This window comes from Hemicordylus capensis, chromosome 4 (assembly GCF_027244095.1).
Source record: "Hemicordylus capensis ecotype Gifberg chromosome 4, rHemCap1.1.pri, whole genome shotgun sequence".
Lineage (NCBI taxonomy): Eukaryota > Metazoa > Chordata > Lepidosauria > Squamata > Cordylidae > Hemicordylus > Hemicordylus capensis.
In genome coordinates, this window is record NC_069660.1 from 184,316,636 (window position 1) to 184,336,273 (window position 19,638).

The window sequence follows — 19,638 nt, forward strand, 5'->3', positions numbered from 1 at the left end:
TCAGTCTCAGGTTCTTATATAAGATTGTGTCAATACATCAACAAAGGCTTTAATTTCAAGTTACTAAGGTGACTGTTTAGAAACAAGCTTCTTTAGATTTTCAACACCTTTACTGGGATACAACCCTCCTGGCTAGATATCCTGTGTAATCAACCGTATGCTCCCAGCATTTACATTTGATAGCCAAGCTTGCTCTTCAGAGGTCATGCGTGGTGTGTAAAACCTACTCACCAACCTCCCAATTCCACCCTTGGTCCTGCCCTAGAGATCCTAAGCAGAGATCCTATCGCTAGCCCTAACCATCCCTATCTGAACCTGTCAGTTAACTCCAACTGAATTTTACAGCCACCTGTTTGCACCATTCTATTCACTCTCTTAGGAATTAAGTTCCTAATTTAAACTTCCTCTTGACTGACAGCGTCTACTAGCCAATCACCACAGTCTCCCATCCAAGTAAAAATCAGGTCTGACCCTTCTTAGCTTCTGAAATCCGGTGGTTGCTTTGGCTTGTTGCCATCTACTAGCTATGCACAGAATGCCTGTGGGGGGTGGGGTGGCAGGCAGGCAGGTGTGTTTAAAAAAACTGTGTGCATTAATGCCTATGGGGCAGGGGAGTAAACATGTTTTGTGTATTGTCCCAATTTCTCATTCTGAAATGTTGGCAAGTATGATATTGCCGGTTAGAGGTGATACTAGTTAGACTGATTTGGATTCCCAGCCCAAAATCCTCCACACAAAACACCCCAGTAGCAAAGATCAATTGCTTTAAAGAGCTGAGTTGGGAAAAGCAGGAATTCATTTGCTTAAGATTATATTTTGTTTTTGCGGGGAATACCTGCTGCCTAACCAACAGTATTCTGCATTTCCTCATTCATGTATGTAAATGGGCCGCTCTCACTTCTATCCCGAGAGAGAAAAGGTCTACTAAAGTTGAAAAGTGGATATATGTCAGTCTACCACTTATAAGTCTACGTTAAGAGATCCCAGTAATGACCAAGAACGGCTATCCAGTGAATCAGACTGCATGTCGCTTTAGTCTTTCTTCCCTATCTCTATGGCTCTCGCGGTTGCTATGAGACAGTGTGGCACACGCGCGTTGTCATAGAAACTCAGCCGTCGTTGTTATCGGTCTTGGGCACTTGTGACTTTATCGGGTCACTCCTTGCAAGACGGCGCAAAGGGGTGAGGCAAGGCGAGGAAATGCCTCCGCCTGCAGGACTCTCCTGCGTTTCCCCTTTTAACAACGACTTGTTGTTGGTACACAATAACCGGTGCTTGAGGAAGTGGGCGAGGTTATTGCAACCGGGGGTGGGGTGGATCGGTAGTGGTGGGCCATGGTAGATGATTAATATATTTATCCCACTCTTTCTCCAAGGTGTGCAGCTATATACTACCCCCTGTCCTGTTTTAGCCTCACAACAACCCACCAAATGTGTGTATTTTTATTTTTTGCAAATGTAACATATCAGCCCTGACTTTTCTGGACAGCTATTGAACAATACCTCCTCAGCTTTGTATAATGCACAGGCAAATGCGATGTCGTGGATAAGATGCTGTGTTTGGACCCACACTTGTCTGTGGAGCTTATGGGTTTGCCTTGGGGAAAATCACTCTCTCTGCCTAACTCACCAGGGTTATTGTGAGGCTAAAAATGAGATAAACACATGTCTATTGTCTTGAGCTCCCTGGAGGAAAAGTGAGAGACAAATCTTACTCAAAATTTTGTAGATATTCAAGGTACATGAAAGCTTGTCTAATTTCAAATGATTTGTATGCAAATGTAATAAAGTATTTTAATTTAGAAATAATGTTTCTTTTAGTTCTTTTAGGTTTTAGCTTTTGGACCTAGAAGAATCATGCCTGTTCCAGATGTTATGTTCTGTGCACAACAGATCCATGTTCCCCCTGAACTGCCAGATATTATGAAACAATTTACCAAGGCTGCTATTCGGACCCAACCACGTGATGTACTCCAGTGGTCCTATGGGTGAGTAGAAAGCCAGAGCCAGCGGCCCTATCCCAGAAATCGTAAGAATCTCTCTTGTTTAGCCTGCATCCTTAACAGATCATTATTAGTGTACATAGTTAGGGCCAGTTAATGTAAATTAAGTCCTTTTTAACAGGGGTGGAGGGAGACAATTGGCGGCCCGAGTTCAGCCCGCCACCGTGGTCCCCTAGCTCCACACCCTGTGCCTGATGTAAGTGTCTGACATCAGACACAGGGCATGTAGTTAAGCCACGCCCCCCCCGCATCTCAGACACGGGGTGTAGCTTAGCTCACAAACAGGGCTGTGCAGCCCCATTTGTGAACTAAGTCTGACCAGCGCTGTGTTCGCATAGTGGCCAGAGTGGCTCTCCCTGCCATTTAAAAGCAGGGAGAGTCACTCCTGGCCATGTTGCGAACATGGCGCTGGTTTAAGTCATAAACGGGGCTGCGTGGCCCTGTTTACGAGCAAAATCTGGACAATGCCACGTTCGCAGCACGTCCGGGAATGACTTTCCCTGCCTTTAAAAGCTTATTATATTAACTATTTTCATTGCAGTATTTCCTTAGCATTACAGAAACTATACACATGATAATAATATCCAATCAACATATTAAAACATAATGCACAATCCTGCCAAAGTTAGGCATCTTTAAGTCCCATTTATTTTTTAATGGGAAAGTTAAGCATCTAAATCTCTCAAATTAAAAATAACTAGATTGCAGTGCCAAACTTTAGCTGGATCATGCCCACTGCCATTTTTTGATGTTCATGTTATATATATATATACACACACACACACACACACACACACACACACACACACACACATACAGTATAGTACTTTTCTATATATTTTTATCCAAATTCGGTTCTAACTGTGTAGATTTTCCTGGTAATATTCTAGGAATTAAAACTTCTGGAAGATTTTCTCTGTCACTTTCAATTACATACAACTGAAAAGCTCAAGCATCTCTTTGACATTATGTGTATGTGTACCATCCATTGTCTGAGAGGGAGTGGTTTCTGTAGGTCAAATAAGAAATCATGGCAAAATAGGAAATATGATGCAGGTCTCGAAATCTTCCTCCTCTTTAAAGATGCTGCATATTTTTAGGTGCATTGCATGCAGCCTTTGGCCTTAGCCTACTAAGGAAATTGGATATTTGCATATGTGTTTGTAACTATGTCATGAACCTTACTCACTTATAAACAAAATAATAATAAAATTTGCCTTTAAAGAAATGGACAGCAAAAGTGTATGAGTCTACACAATGAGCTGACTACAGTGACATTCCAAAGCATTTATGTGAATTTGCATATAATTGTAGCTCAACAGTCTCTTAAGTGAGGAACTGACCCTCCCTAGGGGGTTGATTGATTGAGAGCAGAAAAATAATGGGGGTGAGTGCTCAGCTCTAATTAACAGTTTCCCTGCTTTCCTTCTCGAGGCTTCCCACCTTATGGGCTTTTAAACATCTATTTCCCTGCATTTAAAATCCGGGGGGGGGGGGGACTATTTAGGGATAATTTTGGGTGGGAAAAGAAGCACATGTCCCCACTATTACCTCTCTGTGCCCAATCAGCCCCTTGGGGAAGAGCTTTTCCTCACTGAAAGAGTCGTGCTACTTTTGTGCACATTTGTGTGTAACATGTACCGTAGTTTGTGCCTTACATTCATGTACTGATTTTGAAAAGCTTCATCTCTCTTACCTGTTTTTAACCACAATAATATGTTTGTATTTGTGCTACTATAGCTATTTCTATGCACTCTCAAGAGGAGAGCCTCTTCCTGTGAAGGAACGAGTTGAAATACCAGTAGCCACACAGAAAAATGATACTGGTCTGACACCAGGGCTCCTTAAAATTTTGCATAAACAGGTATGTCTTTGGTATTCCTGTGCAATGTCTTTAGAATTTTTCAAAAACCGTTGAAACTTCTCTATATGGATTTTTAAAAATTGTTCAGCCAAATAAAATGAATGTTTTTAAAGAGATGAGCTAATCTGCTGCTTTCCTGTGTTTCACTAATAATCAACATTTTTTTAAGCTATCTGAAAAGAAAATTGTGGATATACCAGAACTCCAAAGAAAGTGGAAGAACTTGTGCTTACCAGTGCAACAGCTGCACAACCTTCTTCGACTGGATTCCTTTGCAGATGGAGTGGAGTGGATGAAATTTTTTGCACTTGCATGTAGTGCTCTTGGTGGGGTATGTAGACTTGTCAAAGTCTGTGCTACACAGAATTCAGTTGTCACACATTGAAACTGAATATCAGATGGCATGAATGCTAAATATTGGTGGCTCATGTTGCATAGCCATCCGCTGCCATAAAGGAGCTACATCCCTGCACAGTGAGGGACATTTTTCTGGACAGCAAAGAGCACTAATGGAGTCAGGGGGGATCAGCAAAAAGTGCTTCTACCCTTGTTCTGTGCTCATCCTGCTGCTTGACAAGAAGCCAGCTGAGCTTGGGACAGCCTTTTTGCACAGGGATGCAACTCCTTTATGGCAGTACATGACTATGCAACATGTGTGCCCTTGTTAATATTTGTGTCTGTTTTAATTTTAGCCAGATAGAGAGTGAGGAATAAAATTAACCGTTTTCAACAGCATGCAGTTCAAAAGGTGGACATTTTAAGTGAAGACATCTGTCTTAACTTTTATAATAATTAAGTGCCTTTATAATAAGCAGTTAACAAATTCTGTAACTTCACATATTGCCCTCACAACGTAACCTCCATACACCCACACTTTATCTTGGTCTGTCTTCTGTAAGTACGTTGGAAAAACAATGAAGCTGGGGTTAGTGCTATGTTCAAGAAGATATAAGCTTTTAAATTCTGACCTCTTATTTCTGGCAACCAGCCTCTTGGAATAGTTTCCTTCTTCAGACCACAGTGTTGTGCATCTTTGTTGACAACTTGGTCTCATATGGTTGTAAATTCTAAATCTCTAATTCTGACAGCCAACCTCTTATAAAGCTTATCTTAAGACTACAGAGTGCTATTTTGTGCATATTTAACTAAAAGTAAAAACATTGTTAGTGATCAAGCTTATCAGAACATCAGATTTGCAGATTTACTGTGCTCTGCTTGTAAATTCTAATGACAGAATCCAGATTAAATTAGTCATGAATAAGTGCAACTGAAATAAATGAGACAATTTAGTTATGACTAACTTAATGTCTATTAATTTCTATGGGACATAGTCATGACACTGCCATAACAATTTAATCAGTGTGAAACAAAGCCAACAGCTGAATTCAGTTATAATGCAAATCCATGTTTTTGCTAACCATAATTAAGAACCCAAACCATGGGTTGAACTTCTAGATATACAATGGGCAAACTATAATTTAGACCTGCTTGTTTACAGTTTTTCCCATCTGCTCAAGATTCAGCTTCCTGCAGTCAAGAGGTCTGCATCATGGCTACAGCGGCTTCTGCTGCCATGATGCAGCAGCCTCTGATTTGGAGTAATAGCTACACAAATGGTTTATCATTTATTTTTGAATTCAGATATGATACTAAATCCCTGCTACTACTGACTGTGCTTTGCAAACCAACTCCATACCATGCATTCAGATTGTGGTTTGTCAGCCCAGAGTAAATTATGGTTTGTTAACTGACATGAATTCAGACATACAAACTTGATCACAACTAGCTGAAATAGGTCATGGGTCTGCATTATGTCTGAACCAGCCTAACCTGTTACAAAGGCCAATCCTATGTTTATTTACAAGTGAAGGATGTTACCAGGGTCTGCTGGACATGTGTTGACTGCCACCGTCAGTATCTATGCATTGCTTAAAGTAGAGGAAATTATCATCAAATGGGTGTACAGCAAGAAAATACTCAAGTCCTGTGACTTTGTGGCATGGCATTGATGCACTGGAAGGGGAATAAAGAGAACTAGCTCATCTGGCACAGAGCATCTATGCCCCTAGTACTTCCTGTCCCCCGCCGCCCCGCAACCGATCCGGCTCCCTGCCCCGCCTTCATTTTATCCCCATCCCTTCGGCCAGTTCATTCCCCTCTCCCCCGCTGGCATCCCTTCAGCCAATTCGTTCTCGCTCCCATCCCTTCAGCCCCGGTTTTGCCACCTGTGCTGCCGCCTGCTCGGCTGTCCTCCTCACGAGGAGGCGGGCAGTTGGAGCCAATGTGCACTTTCCTGCCGGCTTGCAGTGGTGCCTCTTCCTCGACCTCCCTCCCTCCTTGGCAGGCTGGCTCGGGGAGAGGCTCTCTCTGCTGTGCTGTTCTGTTCTGCCCTGCCAGGAAATCTCGCGAGAGCTGCCATGCATGGGATTAGTCATTGGTGCGCCTTAGAGAATTAGATAGATAGATGAAGATGTGACTTTGAGAAGCAAAGAGTTGTTTTATTGAGGGCTAATAGGGGGTATAGGAAATGAAAAAGTAGTTGGTTAGGCATGTTACCAAATTGCTGTACTAGAAAGGGGGATAGAGGCTTGGGGTGAAAAAAGAGAGAGCAAAGGCATGTTTTATAGCTACCTGAATCTATCTGGGGGAATCCTTATCTCCAGGGAACTCAAGCATAAAAGCAACCTCCTTGGGTACACCTGTGCAACGTGGCATGCAGAGTCCAAAGGTCAGGAGTAAATGCAAGGGTGCCCCAGGCAGAGTGCAGGATTGCAAAAGCGTGATGGCAGTTGCAAGAGGAAAAGTGTGATCCCACATTTGAGGGGAGTTTTTATAAGCAAAAACATACCTGGAGGCTTTAACTGAAGGCTAGAGGAGACTGGTAGATGATCTCCTTCAGAAATTGTCTAACTCAAGGGTTTCTGTTCCTGATAAGGCATGAATATTGGTTATTGATTAAGTTATGTTGGGTGGATCCCAGTGAGTGTACTCCTGTAGAAAAAGGAACCTTTATGAAAAGGGTGATTGCTGAAGTAATCATCACCTGAATAGGTTTTTTGGAGGAGGGCACATCATGCATTCTGGCATATACTTACTTAACTTTGATAACAGGAAGGAGGAAAGCGGGTAAAAACGTTAGTGAGCTTATCAAAAGCCCTCTATAGAGGGCTTGAATTCCTTTCCTGTTGTCTCTTTTCAACTTTAATTGGGTCTGTTCTGTATCTCTCTCTGCTTGTGCTCTAATCATGCAATCAAAGAATGGCATCTCCTTCAGTCCCTTGCAGTCATTTGCAAATGACTTGACAGGCACCTAAGGCCTGGCCAGAATGACCTTTTGTCTGGAATGCAGCCAGAGTTTCTCTTCCCAAACTGGCTAAGGGAAGAAAATGGCTGAAAGGCTAAGTATACTGCCTTTCATTCATAGGCCCTAAGTCAATTTACAACATCAGTAAAAACATGTTTACAGTTTACAGTCAAACAAGAGATTATTTCTCTTCCTCCTCCCACTCAAGGGCAGTTGGTGGTTCTGTGTGAGGAGTGAGGGGCACTTTTCCGTGTAACTTGCAGCAACAGATGGAGATGCTGACTTCTTCACCTAGCTGTCTCTTCCTTCTTCACCTCCCCGACCCCATTTGTTTGGCTGGTCAAATTTTTCAAGCAGATCCAATTTAATGGTGGCCTATATCAGTATCATTCATTTCTGTGGAGAATAAATATTCACCTGTTACCAAAGGTTGCCCACTTTTTATGTTTTTGTTCAGTAGTTAGGCAAGTCCTTACCTGAGGGGGCAGTAATCCACACAGCATCTCCATTGGACATCATATAGAAGATGGAAAGTGGTGCCTGTGTATTACCTCATGAAGTCATGATGACACATACGTTAACCCCAATCACTGTGCGCCCCAGTCTTATGCCTTTTTTTCTTCAGTGCTGTCCACTTGCCATATATCCTCCATTACTACAAATGCATGCCATTATTTCTAACCCAAATGAGGGTATAAAGGAAAAGCAGAGAGTGTGCAGTTAGGTATGGGGTCACTGCTTCCGTACTGTTTTGAGCTTAGTGTTGCTTCAGCCTACACGGGGAAAGGATCATGGCTGAAAGATCAAGAGTAAATATGGAGAAATTGTAAGTACGGAATGTGAGATTGTAAAATCTGTGTATTGCTTACATGGTATGAAAGTTAAAGCATGTGCCTCAGCATACAATTTCTAGGCTTCTTAGTGCATTAATGAATTTGTAAGTACTGTACCTTAAAATTTCTGTTAAATGGAAGGTGATTTGATCCTAGAATTCCCTTGTTTTTTGGAAAGGAAATTCACTGAATTATCTGAACCCTAGGGGGTGGCAGTGGGAAAGATTGGCAACATTTAGCTTCTCTCTGGCTGTATAATACTTAGCATTTACAGTATACTGCATTTTAAGATGTTGAAAGCATTGCACATATTGGCTCAGTAATATTTGTATCAACCCTGTAAGCTAGGCATTTTTATCCTCATCCCCATATTATTCTTATTTTATTAACTTCATAATTCATTCAGTGGTTCAAAAAATGTACTGGGCATGCAGTCTAGTCCATTGTTGGCATCCCCATATTGCCCTAAGGGGAGTGGGTGTTAAAGCAGAGACAAAGGGCCTTGTGAAAACCCTGTAATATAGGTCCACATTTACAGCTGCAAATCAAGTGAATCTGGTAGAGATCTCAAAAGGATGCAGAGCAGACTGTTAGACGTGAGCCAAGCCAGAGACTGCAAGTCAAACGTAAATACATGCAGCAATGCTTCACATGCAGACCCACAAAGAAGCATCTCAAGGCACACACAGCAACGCTTCACACTCACACACTCATCAGCACATCATGAACCCACAGTAAGTAGCACATCACTCAAACTAGCATGTCACATGCAAAAATACACACATATCACATACACAGCAACTCATGCAGCTGAATATCACACAAACACATGCAACAGCTTATCACAAACGTAGCAACATATTGCATGCAAACATTATTTATTTTTCATATTTCTATACTGCCTGATATGTGCATCTCTAGGCACCACAGAAATATGAAAATAAGTAGCATGTCAGATCAAACATGTGCAAACACACATATAGCACAACATAAGCAAACACATGCAACTGTATGTCACACACAAATATTCACATTGTTTTTCCCAGAATGCCCCAGAACAACAGCTACCTCCATCTGTAGTTTTAAAAAGTACCTAAAGACTTATCTTTTCACCCAACCTTTTAAATTTGTCTGTGGTTTTAAATTGTGTTTAAACTTGTTTTATAAACTGCCCAGAGATGAAAGTTCAGGGTGGTATACAAATTTGATAAATAAATAAGATGTCTGTAATGCTTTTTCATGCTTAGTTGTTGTCCTGGTGATTCAGATGTACTTACCTGGCTAATATGGATCCATTCAGATTGGGGCAGGCTATAAATCTAAATAAATAAGTATAGCATTAGCTGTTCTAACAGGGAATATCATAATCTGTCTTGTGTTGTAATATACTGTAAACTGTTAATAGCTAAAATTAGATGCTAATCTATGATTTTTATTTTTTAATTTATTTTGCATTTTTTGGCTCCATCTTAGTCCTTACTCAGTTCTATGAAACATGCCTGTGAAATTCTAACAAATGATCCTCAAGGTGCAGCAGCTCGTATTCCATATGATACATTTGCATTTCTCTACACCTACCTGGCTGGCTTAGATGAAGAAATAACAGAGGAAGCAGTGGAATCTTATCTTAAAGCTCTTAAGGAACAAGTGTAAGTATTAATTGGATGTATGGTTACAATATAATCCAACTCTGCCATGGGATCATACATACTTGAAAGGGATTTTTAAATAGAACATTTTAATAGAACAATATCTCTTTTTCAAGTTTACTTGTTCTCATGAAGTTATAATTTTCACAAACAAATGAATAATGCCTTGCTTTTACATCTGATTTGAAAGATTCCTTTTACAATCCTCAAAAGCAGGCTGAATTCCCTCAACAGTTTCCCATGTAGTTGCTTCTTACACTTTATTTCAGTGTACTACTTTATCATCATCATCATTATTATTATTATTATTATTAATCAGGGTTTGCAAATCAGATTTGAACCATAATTACAAGCTCCAGTTCAAAGCAGCCATAGTTAGCATTAGTGCAAGTGTTATGCTACACCATAGTTGATGCTGAAAAATGAAGTAAGGGGAACATTAATGTGGAAGAGCAGGAGCTTCCTCCTGTGCTCTTAACCATGGTTGAGGGAAATGTTATACAGTATCTGCACCATAACAATGCAGAATAGTCATTTAATTCTTTATTCAAGTGCAATGCTGAGATATCCAGTCCATGTATAACTGGATGTATGACTAGAGAGCCAGCGTGGTGTAGTGGTTAGAGTGCTGGACTAGGACCGGGGAGACCCGAGTTCAAATCCCCATTCAGCCATGAAGCTAGCTGGGTGACTCTGGGCCAGTCACTTCTCTCTCAGCCTAACCTACTTCACAGGGATGTTGTGAAAGAGAAACTCAAGTATGTAGTACACCGCTCTGGGCTCCTTGGAGGAAGAGCGGGATATAAATGTAATAATAATAATAATAATGTATAATGGGAAGGGGTGTAGTTATGCTGTACCACCCACCCCACATATACACATTTCATGAGCTGGAATCCATTATTTTCCAGACAACTTACCCCTTTATAACCTATATCAGCTACCTTGTTAACAGTTGAAGCACATGATACAAACATTTTACCAACTTCAGCTTCAAAGGTTTTAGGATTGAAGTCTTAGTCTTTGGTATCTAGCCCATTGCTGTATCTGCCTTAAACAGATAATTTCAGCCAAAATCCACAGAGATTTTTGGGTCTACTTAGTAGGATAGAAAAATTGCTATAAATATCTTTGAAAATATTGAGGGAAACAGCTCCCACCTCCCATGCAAGTGCTTTCACACAAGAACTCCAATCATGTGGGAAAGAAGGTACTAATTAATGTCAAATAAACTAATTAATGGCAGATAAACTGAAATAATGCTATTTTGATCATTAATAACTAAAAGTAATATATGTTCTTATAATTTAGGTCACGTAAGGAATATATGGTTGGAATTGCAGACTTCAGCATAGCAAAAAAGGTATAAGACAAGCTGGACAAGATTGACACATTTAATGCATAACAGAACTTAATACTGAAATGTATAGTATTATACAACACAAAATAGATGTTTATGTAATGATGTACAGTGTGCTTTTATGTTCATGAAATGCTTATAAGAATTCAGGCAGTAAAGCCTTAATAACTGGTTTCTTACAGTCAGAACTTGTTACTTTGTGGGAATCTGGTGGCTAGTTTCTCAGAGAGGTGTGTGGGTAGATACTTCAACTCCCATAATCTCCAACCAAAGGCCATTGGGGCTGGGGATTATGGGAGCTGAAGTCCAGTAACATCTGGGGACCCAAGGTTGAGAATCCCTGATCTAGTGAACCTCTTGAATTGTTTAGATGCCATGGCCAAGTTTAGCCATCCAGTGAGATGTATATATTACTCATGGCCAACCCTCTAATGGATACAGTAAAGTGGTTGCCCCAGGCGATGGATCAGCAAAGGTGATTTATTAATTATTCAATAGATTCATCAGCTGGTAGAGACCTTTAATTGTTTGGATGTCATGACCAAATGTACCCATGTGGTGAGATGAATGTATTACTCATGGCCAGTCTGCTAATGCATTTCAGTGAGATTCCTTCTGCTCTTGACCTACCCCATGCCACTGCAAGGCAAGGGGAGAAGGAGGTGGGGAGAGGGGTGGGATGATTGTTGGGAGGGTAGAGAGATGGGTGGGGGGAGATATTAGCATGCTCCATGAGGTTGGGATGGGGACATCAGGAGAAGAAAAATGGGTGCATGGTATACTCTGCATACCACATCCTGCATATTACATAGTGGTCGAGAGATTGGGCATTATTCTCTCCTGCTGTGGTAGTGAGAGGCATCATACCTCTGAGGCTGGAGGTGGCCCACAGCCACCAGACTAGTAGCCATTGATAGACCTGTCCTCCATGAATTTGTCTAAGCCCCTTTTAAAGCCATCCAAGCTAGTGGCCAACACCATATCCCATGGCAAAGAATTCAATAGGTTAATTATGCGCTGTGTGAAAAAGTACTTCCTCTTGTCAATCCTACGTTTCCTGACCTTTAGTTTCATGGGATGACCCCTGGTTCTAGTGTGGTGAGAGAGGGCAAAAAATTTATCTCTGTCCACTCATACATAATTTATACACCTCAATCCTGTCTCCCCTTCGTCGGCTCTTCTCCAAGGTAAAGAGCCCTTGGCTGTAGCCTAGCCTCATTAGAAAGGTGTTCCAGGCCCTTGATCATCTTGGTTGCCCTCTTTTAGCACCTTTTCTAGTTCTACAATATCCTTCTTAAGTGACCAAAACTGTACACAGTACTCCAGATGTGGATGCACCATAGATTTGTACAAGGGCATTATAACATTAGCATTCTTATTTTCAATCCCCTTCCTAATGATTCCTAGCATGGAATTAGCCTTTTTCACAGCTGCCACACACTGAGGTTGGGAAGCAAATGTGAAAATGCGTTTTTCTCTTTTCATGAATGAGTCTTGTGGCTGCAGGTTATAGCCAGAACTCTGGGCCATACTGTCCAACTGCCAGATTATGACCAATCCAACACTAAACACATTACCAACATTGTTCGCTTTGACAGTGTTGATCATCCCGTGTGTGTGTGTGTGTGTGTGTGTGTGTGTGTGTGTGTGTGTGATCATGACCAAATCCAGACCCGCCACCCCCAGTTTAGTACTGTAACACTTGACCATGCAGACTATCCTGCTGGGTGCATACGTTTATGGATTGGTTCCCAGATGACTTGATTACTCATTTGATTCCCGCCCCCCTGCTTAAGAACATTTCAAACATGCTGTTCTTATTTTACCTCTCAAAATGGTTCAGTTCCTTACATCTAACAAGCTCCCCACTTCCCCCCCTTTCTTTTTTTGGGTACAAATACCCAAATATCATATTCCAAAAATGTGCCATGCCTATTTTTTGGGAAACTGTTGTTCAAGCTTTTAATTATGGAAGTAACAATTATTTGAGACAAAACTTTTGGGACAAGAGCAAAGAACTCCTGGAGTCTTTTACTTTTCCAGGAAAGACTCCAGGAAAGACTCAAAGATTTATCCAGGAGACTGCTCCAAGAACAAAGCAGTATGTACTTACATTCTGTTCCTGCTGCTGCCTCTCATCTGTGGTTATAAGGCTGCACTTAGTTCAGCCAGATTTCTATTATTCAGTTCTACATGAACCTAAAGGCTTTTAGTCAAAAAGGGCAGTGCAATCCTATGCATGCTTACTCATAAGTCAGCCCCATGGCATTCAGTTTGGTTTATTCATTGTGTGTATAAGATTGCAGGCTAAATCTGCCTCCCAAGACCGAGTTGGGCTTTGACTTAGTATTCAAGCTGCTGTTAAATAGTCTAGAGCGAGTTATCAAGTGTATTCTGGTCTGACTGATGGAAGCTTGAGCTGCAACAATTCTTGTACACAACTTTTATGGAACCAAATGTTTACATTTTATTTTCCTCTTTCAATGTGGTAGACTCAAGGATATACATTGCTGTAGCTCCCTCTCTTTTCTTGAGAGCTGCTCTCATTAGAAAACATTTAAATTCTGATTCTTGCTGCTTTCCTCTGTTCATTTCAAAGCATCTGATTGAAAGTATTAAGGGGTATCTTTTTGAAATAATGCTGAGGTGAGAATTTTCTTCCTGCAGAGACCTGGATGAGATGGTACATCCAAGCAATTTTTTTAACTCCACCCTCCTAGAGTTATGTTTCCCCCCTACAGCAAGTTACAATGGAGTATAACCAACTTCAGGTTCTCATATTGCAAACAACGTCATTACACTAATACAATAGGACTTTCGTCTTCTGCCTGGTTGCATAACTCATTTTCATGGTGTACCAGATTTAAGCCCAGCCTTTGTCTCAGAGCAAGCCCATTGCGGGGGGGGGGGGGGAGAGAAATGCTGAATCATTCCCTCCATGTTTGCTCAACAAAGGCTGTTCCTTTTTAAAACTTAAACTGCTTCCTCAGTAGCTGATTTGCTGCCACCACACCCTAATTATTACAGGGTCCCCTCCCCACCCCCCCAGATTTGGGTGAATGTCCAGGGAGACCCTCCTCCCCTTTTCTAAGGAAAAAGTCCAGAAACCAGGGAAATCCTTTCCACATTTCCCTGCATGTGGAAGGGAAACTTCTTCCCTTCCACGTGCAGCCTACATGTGATGAACACACTTGGTAGAGTGAGTTGCTGAGCATTCACACTTGAGGAGGAGTAGTAGTAAATTTATTATGGTCCTTAGACCAGCTTAACATTTAAAATAATACATTTATAATTTACAAAATATTCAAATTGCTAATACAAGCTCTGTGAAGTTTGGATGCAACAAAACAAAACTTGGCCACATTTATAGAAGTAACAGATTTAAAATTTGACAGCAAAAAATCCAAGTAAAATTGATTCATATGGCCAGGATGATTCTTTAAGAGAGGAGCAATAAACTTAATACGAGCATCCCTATAAAATTGACAATACAGAATAACATGAACAACTGACTCTATATCCCCTGAGCCACAAGGGCAACGACACAATGTGTATGGAACTTGTTTATATTTCCCGTCTAGGAGTGCAGAGGGAAGGGCATTCAAATGAACAAGGGTCAATGCTCTCCTAAACGTAGGTAAAAACATATGATCTAGATATCCAGCTGGTTTGTGGCTGAAGTTTTGAGAGCCTATATAGATTCCTCTTGGTAGTCGAGCACACTCCTCCTGCAGATCTATGTCCAATAGTCGTTGCCTAACAAAACATATTGCCTGATCTAAACCCCTCCCTCTAAGATTTTCTTGGGACGTGCCCAGTTGATGCAATTGCGTTTTCAGAGCTATTTCCCATTTAGATGTAAAGCTGTCAATTAATACTAAAGGTGCTTCACACTTGAGATGTGTTTGCACCAGAGTAAAAACCCCTTTTCCCTGAGTTAGAAATCCGCTCAGAGGCAGGTAAAATACAAAGAAAAAAAGAGAAAAACCTTATTCAAAATACTACAGACTGCTTCAGTCTGAGGCTCTCTCAGCTTTGAGTTACAGGTAACAGAAACACTCAGTACTTGCAAGAATACTTCAAAAAGTACCCTCAGATAATATTGGGGCGGCACACTTTAAAAATCATGGTTCTTCAGTTGCAAGAAACACAAATGTAAGAACATACAAAAAGCATCTTTGAGAGTCTACAGAGACTTTTGCAACGCCCTAGTTGAAAATAAAGAACAGAGGGCTCAGTTTCTCTTAGTTTGTTACATTACAAACAAAGACACAATAAACCATTTGTAAGGATTTGCATATCACAAAAAGAAAGAAATCTAACATAAGCTAATTAACAAACTTCCCTCGCTAGACCCTTCAGAAGCTCAAAAGCCCTGGCTTCCTTCCCTTTTGATATTCACCCCAAACTCCAGGAGAGATTTCAAGCTTCTTGCTGTCTTGTCTCTCAAGGATCTGCAGATATCCTTCCATGAGAGACTTCTTCAAGCTAGCTCTTGACCATGAGGCAGCAAAAGCTCAATTGCTCCTCCTCACTAAGCCTTCCACCCGTCCTCTCATCCCCCTCCTAGCTCCTTCTGAGAACCAAGACAGCCTTCACTTCCTGCCACCAGGCCCTCTAGGTCCCGGGCACCGTGTGCTGAGTGGCTGATCCCCAAAGGTTACTGCAGTCAGTCAGGACAGGGTTCACTTCTGGTTCACTCTTTAGCATAAGGGAGGGCCGATTGCTACACATGGGAACTAAGCCCTACACAGTATGTAATAATTTGACATTCAGCCATGGTCAGGACTAGAGCTCAAGGTAATGAGCCATTTGAAGCTATACAAGACATAAGGCTGGCTCTCACACACATGTAGCAACTGACTCTGTTAAGAGAGTACTAACTGACATACTGCACAAGGGTATGTCAGTCCTGTGACTTTGCATGCATTCAAACTGTGCAATTGCCCAAATGACTTTACAGAAGAGTAAGCCCACTTGCACAGTTGTGCACCTTGAGTGCATTCCACTTTAATGAGCTGATGTATCCTTGCATGGTATGACAGTCAGTATTTTAAAAAATATATCAGATGAAATGAAATACAGGAGGGCCTCGATATTCTCGGGAGTTCCGTTCCTGGCTGCTACCGTGGGTATGGAAACCCTGACTATTGAGTCATTGGGGGCTATAGGTTCATGGGGGTTAGGTTCCTGGTTGTCATGAAAATGATCAAAATTTGCCAAAAATTGGCCAAATATTTGGGGGAAATGTGGGGTGAAGCTCCCTTCCATGCTTTGCTGCTCCTCCTGAGCCACACTGTGCCCCAGAATGCCACCAAATTGGCTGGAAATCGCAGGATCTGGATCGTGATCCAATGGACTCATAAAAGTGGGTTCTGCACCTGCGCAGGACTATTCGGGCAGAATTGACTAGCTCCTCGAAGCGCTTAGCCCCACCCTTGCACATGGTGCACTTCCCCAGTTTGGGTGGGCTAGCGTTTTCTCCTCAGTTCCTTTCTGACAGCCATTGTGTTGGCACCTTGGTCAGTGAGCTCCTCGGATTTGAACAGAGGAATCTGTTGTGATATGATTTTGAATTTTGGGGGGCTTTTTGCAAAATGTATGTATGGGGAACTTAAATGACTTGTTTAGCAACTTGGTGCTGCTATGCAAATAGTTCCAAGTTAGTCTTGTTTCATACACAACTCCTTATGAGCTGAAATGTTCTGTTTATGGTCAGAGTCAGACTGTTTATATTTTATGAAACTGAGAGCATAATTACCCAAGGCTGGGTCTTGTGATACTATCTCGGATACCTTTGAGTTTGTTGAGGCTGATGATGTGGACAAGATTCTTGCCAAATGTGGGCACAGCAACCTCTAGCCTGTACCCTTGTCCCTCCTGGCTCATTAGGGCTGCGAAGGGGAATGTTCTGTGCTGGCTTTGGGAGATGGTTAATTCCTCTCATCGAGAAGGTCCATTAGCCCTTAAGGAGGTGGTCTACCCTCTTCTGAAGAAGCCTTCTCTTGACCCTGATAATCTGGATAACTATTGTCCGATAGGGATGTGCATGGTCCGGACCGGCATGGGGGGGGTCTACCTTTAAGGGCGGGGGGGTAGAACTTACCCCTCCCGCCGCTCTTCCCCCTCCGGCGCTGCGTTTTAAGTTGAAATTTTCGGGGCGGCAGTGTTCCTCCCTGCTGCCCCTGCCCGGAAGAAGCTGTACTAGAAGCACGCATGCCCGTGCGCCTGTCACCGCTGTGTGCGCGCGCACCGCATACGTCACACGCACGCCATGCCGCGCACATGCGTGCTTCTAGTACACCTTCTTCTGGGCAACGACAGGGGCAGGGGCGGCAGGGAGGAACGCTGCCGCCCTGAAAACTTAAATTTTAAACGCAGCGCCGGAGGGGGAAGAGCGGCGGGAGGGGTAAGTTCTACCCCCCACCCTTAAAGGTAGACCCCCCCTCGGTGCCAGATCGCCGGACCAGTCCGTTTCCGAACCGGTTTGGAGGCCTCCAACATGGCCTCCAAACCGGTTCGTGCACATCCCTATTGTCCGATCTCCAATCTTCCTTTTCTTGGTAAGATTCTGGAGGTGGTGGTGTGTGCTCAGTTGATGAGGGTCCTGGAGGAAACGGATTTCCTGGATCCTTGCCAGTCAGGTTTTAGGCCACAGCACAGCACTGAACGGCATTGGTCGCCCTGTTGGATGATCTGTGTCATAACCTTGATGTGGGAAGCACACCTCTCTTGGTTCTTCTTGATCTCTCAGCGGCCTTCGATACCATCAATCATGCTATTCTTCTGGAGCGCTTAAGTGGGCTGGGCCTTGGGGACACTGTTCTTCAGTGGTTCCAATGTATCTCAATCAGTGTTGATTAGGGGTGTGCCCTGGCCCCTTTCTTGTGGAGTTCTACAGGGCTTGGTCCTTGCTCCCATTCTCTTTAACATCTACATGAATCCACTGGGCCTGCTCAGCCATTGATTTGGGGTAAGTTTTCATCAATATGCTGATGATACTCAGCTTTATATCTCTACCCCTGACCAAACAAGTGATGCCCTCCATGTGCTGGCTCAGTGCCTAGAGGCTGTTAGGACCGAGATGGGCCCAAACAAGGTCAGGCTTAATCCCTCCAAGACCAAGTTGCTCTTGTTCAGTTTGCAATCTGGCCAATTGCCGTTTGTGAGCTTATCTCTTGATGGGGTTTAGCTTCTCTTGAGAGAGATGGTTTTGATCCGAGGTCCTCCTGGACTTGCAGTTCTTGCTTGAACAGCAGGTGGAGGCTGTGGCCAGGGGTGCCTTTGCCCAGCTTCGGTTGGTTCACCAGTTATGGCCTTTTCTTGACCGGCAGGCCCTGGCAACAGTGACTCATGCCTTTGTTATCTCTTGGTTGGATTACTGTAATGCACTCTACCTAGGATTGCCTTTGAAAACAATTCGGAAGCTTCAACTAGTCCAGAATGCAGCGGCCTGCCTCCTTATGGGTGGCCATAGATTCGATAGTGTCACACCTCTTTTACGGTCATTGCACTGGTTGCCTGTTTGCTTCCAGGTCCAATTCAAAGTGCTGGTTCTGACCTACAAAACCCTTATGGGCTTAGCACCTGTGTATCTCCAGGATTGCCTCTCTTGGTCAGTTGTATCCTGGCCTGTAAGGTCTTCTCAGCTGGTCAGTGTCCCAGGCCCTGGTGTATGTAGTGTGTGGTGCCTTGGCCTGTTGGAAGACCTTTTCTGTGGCCGCCCCTCTTCTTTGGAACACTCTTCTCTCACCCCCCCCCCTCATTCAGCCCCCTCCCTGGCTGCTTTTCAGGCCCTTCTTAAGACCCACCTGTTTTGCCAGGCATTTGCTCTTTAATTTTAGGACAGTGATCAGATTGAGTCCCAACTTAGCTTTCAACTTTAACAGTATTATGTGCCCTCAGAACCTTCTCTGGACTACTAGAGTAGGTTAGGACAGGTTTTCAAATTATTTGTCTTTCCACTTTTTAGACTACTTTCCTTAAGGAAAGTAAGCTTATGAGATCACCCAGCGTTGTGTGCGCGCATGCATCCCCCTATCAACTTTGCAATATCGGGACCAAAATGAACCAAACTGGGTACAGTAGTAGGGACACCTCAACGGCATTGTTTGTGATGATGTCATCCACTCTGATTCAAGATGGTGGATACGTGAATGTTTGAGGTGCAAGTGGGCTAACTTGTGGACTGTCTGATTTGAAACAGATTTGGTATAGTTGCAGTGAGTGACACATAGGGACACCTCAGTGGCATAATTTGTGATGATGTCATCCACTCCAATTCAAGTAGACTAATTTGTGAACTGCCTAATCAATCTGGACCAAATTTAGTCCAGTTGTAGAGATAGTGAAAGGAAAGTAGGCAGATTAGTTCTTAGCAAAACTACTTTTTCTTTTCCCCTTAATAGGCTTGTATGCATCTTACATACAATGTAAGATGGTAGTTGTTCATTTCATCATATATAAAACTAAACAGCACAGTTATCTCCTGAACAAGATGTGGTCATACTTAGTATATTTACTATGGAAAGCCAGTCAGTATGAAATAAAAGTTACCATCTTTCTCATGACCAGTGGCTGTTAACTTTATTTTCCTGTGAGGCATTTGGTTTTAGTCGCATACATT

At 42.6% G+C, this 19,638-nt stretch overlaps 1 protein-coding gene across 6 annotated transcripts; it reads left to right on the forward strand.

Moving 5' to 3' along the window:
- Positions 1-343: 343 nt before the first annotated feature.
- ROPN1L (rhophilin associated tail protein 1 like) lies at positions 344-11,184 on the forward strand. Of its 6 annotated transcripts, none has more exons than XM_053250489.1 (6): positions 344-464; positions 1,821-1,987; positions 3,743-3,866; positions 4,036-4,197; positions 9,477-9,652; positions 10,964-11,184. In XM_053250489.1, the coding sequence occupies exons 2-6, from the start codon at positions 1,857-1,859 to the stop codon at positions 11,019-11,021; spliced, it is 651 nt and encodes a 216-aa protein (XP_053106464.1). In that variant the 5' UTR covers positions 344-464; positions 1,821-1,856; the 3' UTR covers positions 11,022-11,184. The 6 variants fall into 6 exon arrangements, with proteins under 6 accessions (XP_053106464.1, XP_053106462.1, XP_053106463.1 ...); XM_053250487.1 differs by lacking the exon at positions 344-464 and adding an exon at positions 1,028-1,182; XM_053250488.1 differs by lacking the exon at positions 344-464 and adding an exon at positions 1,159-1,257.
- Positions 11,185-19,638: the final 8,454 nt, after the last annotated feature.